General features: G+C 40.7%; 1 protein-coding gene across 1 annotated transcript; it reads right to left on the bottom strand.

Annotated features, from left to right (window-relative positions):
• Nucleotides 1-1028: 1028 nt before the first annotated feature.
• Nucleotides 1029-8887, bottom strand: ky (kyphoscoliosis peptidase). Its single transcript, XM_058379794.1, has 7 exons — nucleotides 8768-8887; nucleotides 7891-8599; nucleotides 4787-4901; nucleotides 4476-4593; nucleotides 3641-3832; nucleotides 3308-3498; nucleotides 1029-2688 (listed from the first exon to the last, which is right to left on the bottom strand). The coding sequence occupies exons 2-7, from the start codon at nucleotides 8593-8595 to the stop codon at nucleotides 1343-1345; spliced, it is 2667 nt and encodes an 888-aa protein (XP_058235777.1). The 5' UTR covers nucleotides 8596-8599; nucleotides 8768-8887; the 3' UTR covers nucleotides 1029-1342.
• Between the last annotated feature and the right edge of the window lie 3697 nt (nucleotides 8888-12584).

Genomic DNA, 12584 nt, shown 5'->3' with positions numbered 1-12584 from the left:
CTTCTTGGGTTTTCAGTTTGCTGATTGTGAGATGCTCTGCATTTTCTGGATGGTCTCATTATTAGTGAGTCACATTTGTTGGTGTAGGTGGGTGTAAATGTTTATACCCTCAGCAGTGAATTTGTCACATGGCGATAACATCTTTGAAAATGCCAAGTCCTGCATCATCACAAACCTTCAGAGCCTGCCATTACCAGGGATATTTGGTTCTCTCTCTCTCTCTCTCTCTCTCTCTCTCTCTCTCTTTCTCTCTCTCTCTCTGCTGTAAGAGACGTGTGTTTTTATCTGATAGTACATATCCTTTTTCCTGGCCCTCAGTTTTGGTCTCCATCCAATCGTGGCCACATACCAAGCAGTTGTTTTTATGCAAAGACAAGCAGAGTTGACACCCCCTTGAATGTGTCCATACACCCATGCCAGCAATTCCCCAGACATCGCTACACCAGCTCCTCACACACAGATCCAAAACACACAGTATTACTAGCACCTTACATCAGCAGTACTTGACCTTCTCCCTACAGGCAATACCCACACAAACACACATAGCAGGCATTGTTTTACTTCTTGTTTGGAGTAGATCTGCAGTCCAAGTGAATTCTGAGCTCCTATTTGTTATGGCTGCAGCATGTAAACAAGGGTGTCCCCTCCGGCTCCTGTAGAGCTTAGGGCCAGTCTGATACCAGATACGGCTCCAATTTGGAAAAAGTTAGTCTTCTCATTTCCCTCTATTTGGGTTGATTCCATATGCTGTGCTGCTCATTTATCATTTGTTTTTTTCCTTGCCCAGTACAAGCATATTTTTAGTAACAGTTTTTCAGTAGTAAAATCCAAACTCAGTAAGCGTAAACAATGAGCTAAGGGATTACGAATGCTGACTTCAGTATCTTGTGTTGTCTGACACGTAAACATCATATCCTGAGCAGTAGTAATAGCTGTTCATCCGCCACTGGGTTGGGTACTCTGGCCTTGAATAATGTTGCTGCTAAACACGCAAAGAGCCCCTCGGTGACTACAGTGCCCTTTAAAGCTGTACCACACCCGCTTAAAATGTCTAGCATCCTTTACTGCCATTATTAGTACTATATAAGAGAACATGGATTGAAGAACAAAGACGGAGACATTTAAAATGCTTGTGATTGAGATTACTGTATTTAAGAATTGCTTTTCCTAACCATTTCAGAAGATACATCCAGTGCAAAACAAATCATTTAACAGAAAAAAACAAAACAAGCAACTTTCTTGTCATAAACAAGCTCACTTAATGGATACTCTCCAGCTAACCTACGCACACACACACACACATTCATGTGCATACTCTGTCTCCCTCTCTCTGTCTTTTCCATCACAGCTTGCTTTCCAGGTCGAGGACATCAAAGGTCATGAGCACGGCCATGTCGCCGGTGTCTGAGGTGGCTGCAGTCAGTTTAATTTGAGTGAGGTTCCCTGTAAAGGCCTTGCCCTCCCACACCCTGCTCTTATTCATTTTTAAATCTACTCGCTGTTCTGTTAACACGCTCACTCTCTGCATTGCCGGCACTCGCACACGGAAACACACCCAGGTCTGTGGAGCCAGCACGCCTACACGTGGCTCAAGCAGCACGCACCCTTTCCCCCATGCTGAATATACACACGGGAATGGTTCACCACATCTGTCACACACACTTCGTAGCACGTAGTCGCACAACGGTGCATAATCTTGCTGAGGGGGTGTGCGTCCATACAAGCCAAGGCGATAGACTCCAGGCTGCGGTACACACACACTCACTGTCACCTTGCTGTCTGTGGACGTGAGCAAAATGTGTCGTGACAGGGGAAAGCCGGCCTGGTTCATTTTTTCTTTGTTCTTTTGATACAACTCTGATGTGAGGACTGCATGTATTTGCAGCTGTGATGAGGTGCAGTGGAAAGTAATATTACAGCGACCCTGAGGCAAATTCACCAATGCCCCTGTGTGGCTAAAATGTGACAGTCCAGCTGCTTGAGTGCGCATTCCAGGTCCACACCATGGACTGAGATCAGGGGGGTATAGCACGTTCTGATTCACTCCTAAGCCTCTGCATCGCAGCAGGAAATTCCCTACATTCTGAAAGGAGCCACTTCCATCATCGTAATCACGCACAAACACAGACAGACGGTAGTAGCCTTTGTATGGGCATAGCACATTGCACACAAGTTTTTCTGCTGCTATTTGCAGTGCCAGACAGCGCTTGGCCAGAGCAAAGTCGAGTTCAGGGTGTATGAGCTCACAAACCATCATCAGGGGGCGCGAGGTGTGTAACACCACTTCACACTCTCCTTTCTCACAAATTTCCAGAGTGTCTTGGCTTGGCACACTGCAGCTCTTCACCCCATGCACCCCTGCATTGGACCCTAAGCCCCAACTCAGATAGGGGTTCGCGGGCAGCGATTGGCTCTGCTGGACAGCCGGACACTCCAGCTCCAGAGTACAGACCCAGAGCAAAGTGCCAGAGTCACCCTCCGGTCGCGCAAAAAGCTTCAGCTCATAAGCTCCTGGCTCTGGTGGCAGCAGACGAAGACTCATGCCCTGCTGAGTCACTGACAGCAGACCACATGAGCTGTCGACCTCGTTCTGCCCTGCGGCTCCTGTCTTCAGGTCCCGCTGCCTGAGCTCGTAGGCAAAGGTCAACCGTCCGGATGAGCTCACAGACACAGTTGTCTCCCCATCATCTGTGGGAAATACAAATATTTTAAATTACAAACTGTTACAGGCTTCTCAGTCAGGTTTAGTTTTCAAACTAATTTGATGGCAATGATGTAATCCAAGTTTTATTTTTAAAAAAATTGAACAATTAAGATTAGGGTGTGGTGTGTTGTCCACCACTCAGAGCCTTCCTTGCAACTCTTACAACATTTGTATGGAAAGTATTTTGTTGGTAAGGGAGTTTTCACTTTTACATTTTCCTTTCAGTGTTTATATATGTGTATCCCTTGCTGTGTGCAGAGGGTATACTGTCACTGTTTCAGGAAATCTTAGTAACAATAACATATTGGCCCTCGTTCCCCTGAGATGCTTTAGTCTTTAAAGCACACAATAACTTCACAAACAGAAGAAGAATGTTATTTTGGGCCTCTCTGATGTATAGTCCCAGAGCTCCGGAGAATGGGCTAAGGAGCCAGATATTAACTGAGTCTGTACTTGTAGGTCTATGCTATGACTGTTTTTCTGCATGTGAATCTGTTTTATTTTTTTCCTCTGCATTATTGAGAGCGTGGGTGAGAACATACATTAATTTCTTTATTGTTATTTATTTTGTGTAAAGAATTTGTACATGTGTGGGTGTGTGACCTGTGGTTATTTTGTACTGTGTGGGTTGTAGAAGGGTCAGTCCCAGGGTGTAGAATGCTGAGGTCATTAATGGTATCAGTTCGAACTGTTTTAGAGAGATTGGAGTGTCCAGCAGTTGCCAGTTCTCTTCATCAGGAAAATGAGACTTTATAAATTCTCTCGGCTCAGTCAGGAAGTAAAAATCATCAAACCTGCGAGACATACCAAAAAAGAGTTATTCATGATCTCTTTTCTAATAGCATTGAATTGCAATGTTGATATAAAATATGTGTACATGTGTTTGCTTGTACTGCATACAGGTGTGATGATCGCAAAAACTGACACAACTCTAACCTCTTAACAAACGTTTTGGTGTCCATGTTGACAGTGCCAGCCCCCCAGCAGGCGTCCAGAAGCCCCCACTGCCCCTTAACCCACACAGCATTCCACATGTGATCAGAAGGCTTATCTGCCAGCCTGTTGCCAGGCCATTGCCCAATGCCTTTACTGTATCCACTCACTTCCTCACACTGAATGCCAACTTCCCTGCAGAGCACAGACAGAAAACAAGATCATCTCAGACTATACTTCAGGTAAATTCTAAATACAGGGTCCCAAAATTCTTCACTCATGTTTTCTTTTTTTAGCAAAAAGTCTTCCAAAATATTTCATATTTAGTTTATATGCTATAGATTTTCAGTCGTAACAAAAGCCTTTTATAGGAGAAGAAAGTATTGAAATCATTCTCATGGCTGGATTGGGAAGCTGTCATTGCAATGGACAGGTTGTGATGGATTTTAACAGGAAACATCGCAAGCACATCACACACGATACTTTTGCCAAACATACTAACAAATTTGCCAAACACTAACAAACAAATAACCTGGTGCTGGCGTACACGTCCTAGGTATAGAGACTGTTGGGACACCCTGTATTTATGGTATAATGGTGCACTGCTCTAGTTCTAATGCATATGGAAATGAGAGTACAATGACATGTACAACAAAGCCTCCCATGAATGGGCAAGTGTGTGATTTCATTAGCATTCAAACAATATTGTATGTTATTACACCATCTTATGAATTGTTGCTGAAAAATGTATGGAATATTTATGAGAGGATTTTAAGAGACTCCTGAAATGACTTGGTTATCCCAGTATTCTTCATGCTGCAGTACTGTGTCTTTTCACCTGCACATCTCCTGACAGATGCTGGAAAATCCACTGCATACTCCTCGACCCTCCTTAATGACTTCCTCTGGGGTGCAGAGCTTTGGGGAAAGACCCAGGTACCCATCCAAATCATATTCTGCACACACACACACACACACACAGAGAGACAAAAAATATTCATAGAGCACCATGCGCCATACATTTTTCTACATATTATACAGTATTTGTATTTACCGCATGCAGTGCTCCAATCAAGGTCTCAGTATCCCCAGATCATTTAGTGTGTATGTTCTCCTACTATTTCACTGAAAGTGGGTGTATGTACTCACCAATATTATGGCAGAGCCAGACCCATATGGCCCTGATTTTTTCTAACTCATTTCTGGCCCCCTGTGTAATAGCACGTGCAATGCTCTGAGGTGAGAACACTCCCTGCTCTTTCAGCTGAAATACACATGCACACAAAAACTGAGTCATTATATTGATTATACTATACTGTATATGCCGATAATATGAAACTTTTATTTCATTGCACTTTTCTGACACCAAAAAAAGACATGCCTTTGTCTTTCGGTCTTATCTTGGTGAATCTTGTGTGAAGGAAGAAAATAGCCAATAGTTTTGGTATGTCACTGTTTATATGAATCACTTAGTATTATGTAAACTATTATGAATACTTTCACAGAGTTGGCAGTACACCTATGTATAGCTGCACACATTGCCAAGCAGAGGTGGAAAAAGTACTGAGAGTATATACAAAATCTTAGTCAATTTAAAAGTGGAAGTGTACAGCTAAAAAATATACTCAAGATAAAGTCAAACAAAAAAGTTGCTACTTGTGATGAATGTACCGACGTTTTAAAAAGTAAATGTTTTGTTTTCATGTGGAAAGTTTGCTTTAATTTCTTAAATAAAACTGTCAGAAAATGGGTTTTGATTTACACTGTTTTGCCTGAAAACCTCATTCAGTCCCTTTAAGCTTGCTGGATCTGAATTAATCAGAAGTGAAATATCCTGTAAATAACCGAAATATACCGTTAGCTAGAATTTGACCTGCTTCTTAGCCAGTTGTCCTGATTGTATCCTGATAGTATATGCAGTACTAGAAGGAGTCTATCTGGCAAAACAGCACTGGGTTCACTAATAAAAATAAATAAATAGATCAGCAGTGTCTTGGTCAGAAACTGAGCAAGAGTTTCAGATGAGCACAGATGACCAATGGATGATTAAAACAAGCCGTGTAGGAAATATAATAGGTATATACACAAACTGAACCTACATTACAGTGCATTTTATTTTACAGCAACAGACATTCTGGATGTAGATTAAAATCTTAATGAATGACCAAGAAAAGACAGTAGCAAAGAACAACTGGAGACTTAAAAGGAATAGTTGGAATTTGATCATTATAGTAAATAGTTACTTTAAAGAAAGGCAAACAGTTGAAGGAATGTTTGGTGTGATCATATCATGAACCGAGTCCTGGGATATGTAGTATTTATAATCACATCAGGAGATCTTAAGACGTGTAAGTCTATGGAAGCCAAATCAGATTATTCACTGCAGCAAGGAGGTGAGTCTAAGGTAAAAACTTTTTTTGGCAAGTGTAAATCCAAGTAGGAACTCTGGAAGGTCTAGCTAAGACAGCACAAAGGGGGGCCAAAAGATATCACATATACAAGATATCACATACACAAGATATCACATACACATTAGAATGTGGGTGGAAACAAAATAGCATCAAAATATACCAGGTTCACGAATCTCTATGCTATGAGCTTGGATTGTTGCCCAAAGCTATTTAACAAGGAAGTACCTGTGTCTTTTGATTAAAGCAGATGTGGCAGATCATAACTGACCAAATGTTCACTGAGGTACTGATCTGAGGGCAATCAGTGCTTTATGTGGGCACAATATATGCACATATTTGGATATGTACCTCCTGGAAGATCCAGAGAGCGAAACACTACAATAGTCTAACCTAGAGATAAAAAGATCCTCACTACCCTAGTAATAATATCTACATGAGCTTCAAACTATAGACTGGATTCAATAATCACACCAGTATTTTCCCTGCTGTACATTACGTAACTGAAAAGTCATTAAGTGTTACTACGTAATTACAGCCTACCTCTAGCTGCCTGTGGCACTAGTAAACTTCTGTCTTGCCAAAATAAAAACAGACAGAAGTTACTCAGCATCCAGGGTCCAATGTTCTTTACACATTTCTGAAATTTATTAAGCTGGTGGCTCTCATCGCAGATGCTGAAACATACTGTGTGTCATTAGTATTGCAAGGAAAGCATGGATTTAGAAATAATGAAAAATAAGCAGTGGCTAGAACAGAACCTTGTGGAACACCAAAGTTTTGTAGAACTCAAGATGATACTATTTATGTTTACAAATTGAGGTGATCGCAAAGCCCCAACAAAATGTTTGTTGGTTTGTGATGCAAAAAAATGACATGTTTTCATGATAACAACACCAATAGGTAATTTACTACTTTAACCACTACTGTCACAATACTTTAATAAGGCCTAAATCCTGACTGAAATATTAAATGTATGTGATTCCTATGCAACTATGCTTTCAGCTACTGAGGTACAACCTCCAATATACTGGCCTCTCAGCCAGTGCTAAGTAGTAGTCTAGTAGTACTTCTTTAGGAAAATGCTCAGTACATAGCTGATTTAGGAGATCAATAAAATTCATCCAGTATGTTGGATTGAAGTAAATGATTCTAATCACTTTCTCTCAAGATAGTTAGGTAGGGTGGCTCACTTCCCAAAATTTTCTCCCATTGTCCAAAAAAAACACAAGTAGGTGGATTGCCTATGCTAAATTGCACCAAGTTGTGAAGGTATCCCATCATGGGTGCATCCAGTGTTCCCTTTATGGGCTCTGGAACCACTGCAGCCCTGACCATGTGGTTAAAAAAAAGTGGATAAAGTAGTTACTGAGGATGAACTAATAAAAAATAATAATTAGGTATCTAGTCATTGCTAGTACATGCTATTGCATCAGTGCATCAGTGTCTGGTTCTCTCCTGGATACACAGCAGGTGTGTTTAATTAAGAGAGTGTTAAATATAGACAGTGCTTAAAAATAATAGTAATAGTGCTCCAGTAATAGAAATCCTGTGCAACACCAAGTATCATGCTACTACCAGTGGTCAGTGGTCCACCATACAAGTAACTTCAGTTCAGAGATGATCTTAAGGTGTTTCTGCAAATCAGTAGCAAGAAAACAACTACTTTAATCATAGACCTAAAAGCTATATGATAGGTGGGCCTGCGAAAATGGCAAATGAATGTAGCAACAAGGTAGGCACCACTAAATTGGCATTTCAGTGTCTATTGTGCATTGGCTACCAGATATTATTAAGAAATATCTAGAGAGGTTTCTAGTGTCTGTGTGTGTGTGTGTGTGTTACCTCCCTCCCTTTGCTAATTACGTGTGTGTCCACTTTGTGGAAGACCTCAGTGCTGCTGAACAGCTGTCTTCTTGGCTGCCTCTGACAGGAGGAGCGTATGGGTAGACCAGCTTTCCTGGGCTGTATGCCAGGGTTGGTGTGCAATAGAGGCTTTGCTGGTTCTTCTTTATTACTTGCCACTGTGCTTCTCTTCCTTACAGTCACACACTTTGCCGCGCTCTCTGCAGAGAGCTGGCGCTTTGTACTGGGCCGCTGTTCTTCATATTGCAGGCTTGCCCATTTCTCAAACACAGTCTTGTAGGAAACCTTGCCTTTTGACTGGCTATTCTCCACTGATGATGAATCCCTGTCCTGTTTTTTAGAAGTCAGATAGGTTTTAATGGTGCCATTTGTGCTGTCTACAGGCTCTGAATGAGGACAGCCATTTGCAGAGTAGCCCATATCTGTGTTCTGGAGGTCAGGATCTGTGCTGGGAGCATGTACGTCTCTGACCTTGGATGCAGACACTGTTTCCTCATACTCCAGCTTTGAGTTGTTTTGGTTTGGGTTATTATTTGGGTCCTTTGCTGCTTTTAGTGTTCCTTGCTCCAGTCGTTCGATGCCTTGAAGAGTTCTCTGCTCTGTGACTGGCTGTTCATCAGTTTGGGCAAGACACGGTGATGAAGAAAAAGGGAAGGAGAACTTCTGAACCATGACATCTGTCATCTTGCTGCGTGAATGTACATAAATGCATCAAGACATGTTTCGGAAGTTAGTTTAGCTAGATCATCTGTGTGAAACATTTTGTGAACACTTCTGATTAAGAATAGCAATTATGTTTAAAAACATAGAAAAACTCATAAACACATATGATTTTCATCTTAGCTCAGAATCTTACTTTGAATTAGCTGTTCTCTCCAGGACAGTCTGCAGGTATATTAATCCTCAAGTGCCAGTTAAGACCAAGACATGAAGAACAGAAAGATGTACAACATTCACAGCTTTTGTTCTTTGTTGTAGGTGGGTTCTGTATATATCTATCCCCTCACTTGTATCCACCCCTCAGAAAGAATAACAGCCTAAAAATATATTTGGGCTTAACAGAAGAGCCAATGAGCTAAAAGGGAAAGTGGCAGAGGGAGGGGGGTGTTAGTAGATGTTGGAAAGGGTGACAGGGGTGGCATGTTAAAGATAAGAGTGTAAATAAATGTGCACACAAACATATGATTACAGCAGGTATTTGTCTTACAGCAGTGCATTCTAAAATATCCTGTCACAAAGTGAAGCGTGCACGAAGGAAAATTTCAAACATCAGCCAAGACAGTGCAGACAGGACTGAGGTACCTGTAAACAAACACACTTAAACACAAGGACAGTGAATGAAACTTGTTGTTCCAAGTATTCCTACTGCAGTACTTCAGTAAATGTAATCACAAATTCCTGGAGTAATCCTGAACTCGATGGATACTGTATCTATGTGCTTGAAAACATATCAGATCTTATATCTATACATAGAGCCTCAACTGTTAAACACTGTCTCAGTGACTCAGAGACTATGTTAGAGGTCCTCAAGGGTCTTCTCACATGCAACACTCTAGAAGGCCAAATTACCACTGAACAAATTACCTACCAACCGCCTGCCAACATGGCCTCAGTGAGCGGTTTATTTATTTACATTTCCCTTTCTGCTCTAGGCATTATATTCACCTAACACATCATGTATCCTACACACAAACAAGGCTCTCCTGCCATTTCATATTATACCACTGCATGATTGGGTGGGCAGCACAAAGGTTTGGATGGACCCATATGTGGGCTAACTTTTGTACGCTGTACAGGATTTGAACATCCCGGTGGTCTGCATATTTATAAATGTGCACATCTGCTAGAAGAATAATCAATCACTAGGGAACTTAGTCTGTACTCCAGGACAAAATTGGTGATTAATGCATTAATACTGTATAAGCAGCCAATGATCAGTGTATTATTTTATTATTATTTTTATAAGGCCTTGATGCTGTCTGTATACTTAAACCAGATCTGTTATTTTATTTAACAGGTCAGCATGCATATTGTGTCACAAGCTAGAAAAGATGAAAAGTGGCTTAAGAAACAAGAGGTCAGTGAGGAAAACTGCTATTCATATTCAGAGATAAACACCTGCTTAAGTCCATTTTCTTGGCTCCATATGCAGATTATGCAAATTAACTGGAGCGGGGGTTGTTCAGTAGCATCTAGACCTTCAGTCCCCCTCAAAAAAGAGAAAATCAGGAAAGAACATGTGGACTGGAGAAGGATGTAGATTTTATCATTGCTACCAAATATAAAAGAAAAAACACTAATATGATGAAATATGAATAAAATGGCAAGCACAGAAATTAACGTCTAATATAAGTCAGGAATATTGTCAAATAATTTTGCTGCTTAAATAGTCCTAGCAAAAATTTTCACATTAATACCCACACATTTGATTTAATTAAATAATATGGCTTGTAAACAGTTGATCAAGTATATCAAATTATTTTTCACATAAATAGAGTTCACTTCAATGTCTTTCATCATTTATCCAGAATAACTACGGCTCTGAATAAAGCAAATGATACTGTTATTTAATCAATAGTGATATTTGGATCTCAGATGGGACCCCATTTCAAATTCATGCCTGAAACACAAATTTTACTCAAACTCCATCCCACATGTGTAACTCTTACACAACTTCTGAATGGCACTTAAGTCCAGAGTTACATCTGAGGCCTGAATACCAATTTCAGTATTAAATCATCACTGAGTGCACTTACCTCAACTGAATATGACCTTTAATGACTACACTTTATTGCTTGCAAGCATATATATAATAATGTCTTGTTTTATTATATAATGATATGGCTACATGCACACCTCAGAATAAACCTAACAAGTCCTCTAGTGCTTTCTCTGGTTGAGATCATAAAATGGTGTACATTATTTGCACTTACATTTATGGCATTTGGCAGACGTCTTTATCCAGAGCAGCAGACAAAAGTGCTTTCTTTATCAATACTGGTTCACTAGGTCGTAGACTAAGCATACCGTGAGTCTAATATAACACAGATTAATTTTTTTTATTTTAAACAAATAGAAAAAACAGAGAAGATAAGTGCTGGTTTAAGTAGTTCACGAAGAGGTAGGTTTTCACCTGTCATTTCAAGACAGCCTGTGACTCAGCCTTCTGGACATCTAGGGGAAGTTAATTTCACCACCTAGGTGGCAGAATGGAGAAGAGTCGTGATGTCTACCTACTGTGTACTCTGAAAGATGGTGGGACCAGTCGAGCAGTGCTAGATATCTATGATTAAGTGGACAGGGTGGTTTACTTTGGAATTAATCGAGTATTGAGGTACGCTGGTTCCCTTTGCCAAGTATTAATAGCAATGTCATCAGCCCCACATGAGTCCCATCTATGTCATGCTCGTCCTCTCATTCACTTGAAACATGCACCATATGGAGCATTCTGCAAAACAAATTAAGACTATCATCAGTGCTATAGATTCTGTCCTTCAATACTGATAATAGATATAACAGGTGATTAAGATCATGTTCCTGTCAATAGTGTCATTAACCTTGCTAGGGTCACTCACCACCTTCATAGCTTCCTGCAGCTCCTACTGCTCTGTGTTGTTGCTCTGTGGGGGCACTCACCTCTCAGTTTTCCTTAGCACCATCTCCTCCGAGCATTCACATTTAATAAAATAGTAAAATAGCTCTGACAGCCATCCTCAAAATGGTGGCAGTCCAAGTGATATGCAACCAGCGGCACTAAACATGCTCTTTCACACAGTGCCGGTTGCGATGGATTTCATTATGCCACAGTGCAGGGATTTTATCAAGAGCTTTAAAGGATTGACAGCTCAACCATGCCTGTGTTTTGTGGGGAACATTTGAGTTATTATGACTGACCACAAGTAGGTCAGCCTGGGTCACATCCTTAATCTTAATAGCTCTCTTCCCAGCACTGTGCCCAGATGTATGCTACTAGAGCACTGATTCATGGTTGATGGGCTAGTGGAAGCTTATATTACATTGTGTAAGGCATACATTGTGCAAGTTGTTCTACTGAAAGCATTGAAACAAGCACTCCAGTCTGCAGATGCTGATCCGTCTGTTGCTGACTGACACCTAGGCCAGGACATGGAGTGACTCTCCACCTACGAGATTTACTCATGATGACAAGTGTAGTTACCATAGCCTGCCTTGCCAGACAACCGACCCTGCAGAATCTGTCCTGTGTTTCAGGGATGCTATTTGGACCTGCTTCTCTCTGATAGTGTTGCTTATCAACGAATCCTACCCCAAAGTGTCCTGTCCATCTATTTCAAACATATTGTTCTGTTCTCCTGTTTAGCTGAACTACCTACTTGACATTTTGAAATTAAATATTCACAGAACTTCTACAACAGAGAATATCTAGCACCTGACTACATCAGTCTGATAGGTAGGCAGCACATAACATGTGTATTTGTGAAATTCTGTTCAATTTGTAATTCTCTGGCCAATGGTAGTAAATATACTGCATATGGTAGTAAATATGAAACATTACTTTTATTTGTTTTATATGTACCTGTATGTGTGACCCCATTAGGAGTCACTGAAAATGCAAGCAGCAGCCACATAGCTTTAATATTGCATATATTGATAGACTGAATTTGCCCTTCCCCTTAATACTACTGATACCTGCC

The sequence above is a fragment of the Hemibagrus wyckioides genome, linkage group LG03 (assembly GCF_019097595.1).
Source record: "Hemibagrus wyckioides isolate EC202008001 linkage group LG03, SWU_Hwy_1.0, whole genome shotgun sequence".
Lineage (NCBI taxonomy): Eukaryota > Metazoa > Chordata > Actinopteri > Siluriformes > Bagridae > Hemibagrus > Hemibagrus wyckioides.
Note: the sequence above shows the minus strand (reverse complement) of the source record. Positions and strands in the feature narration are given on the sequence as shown.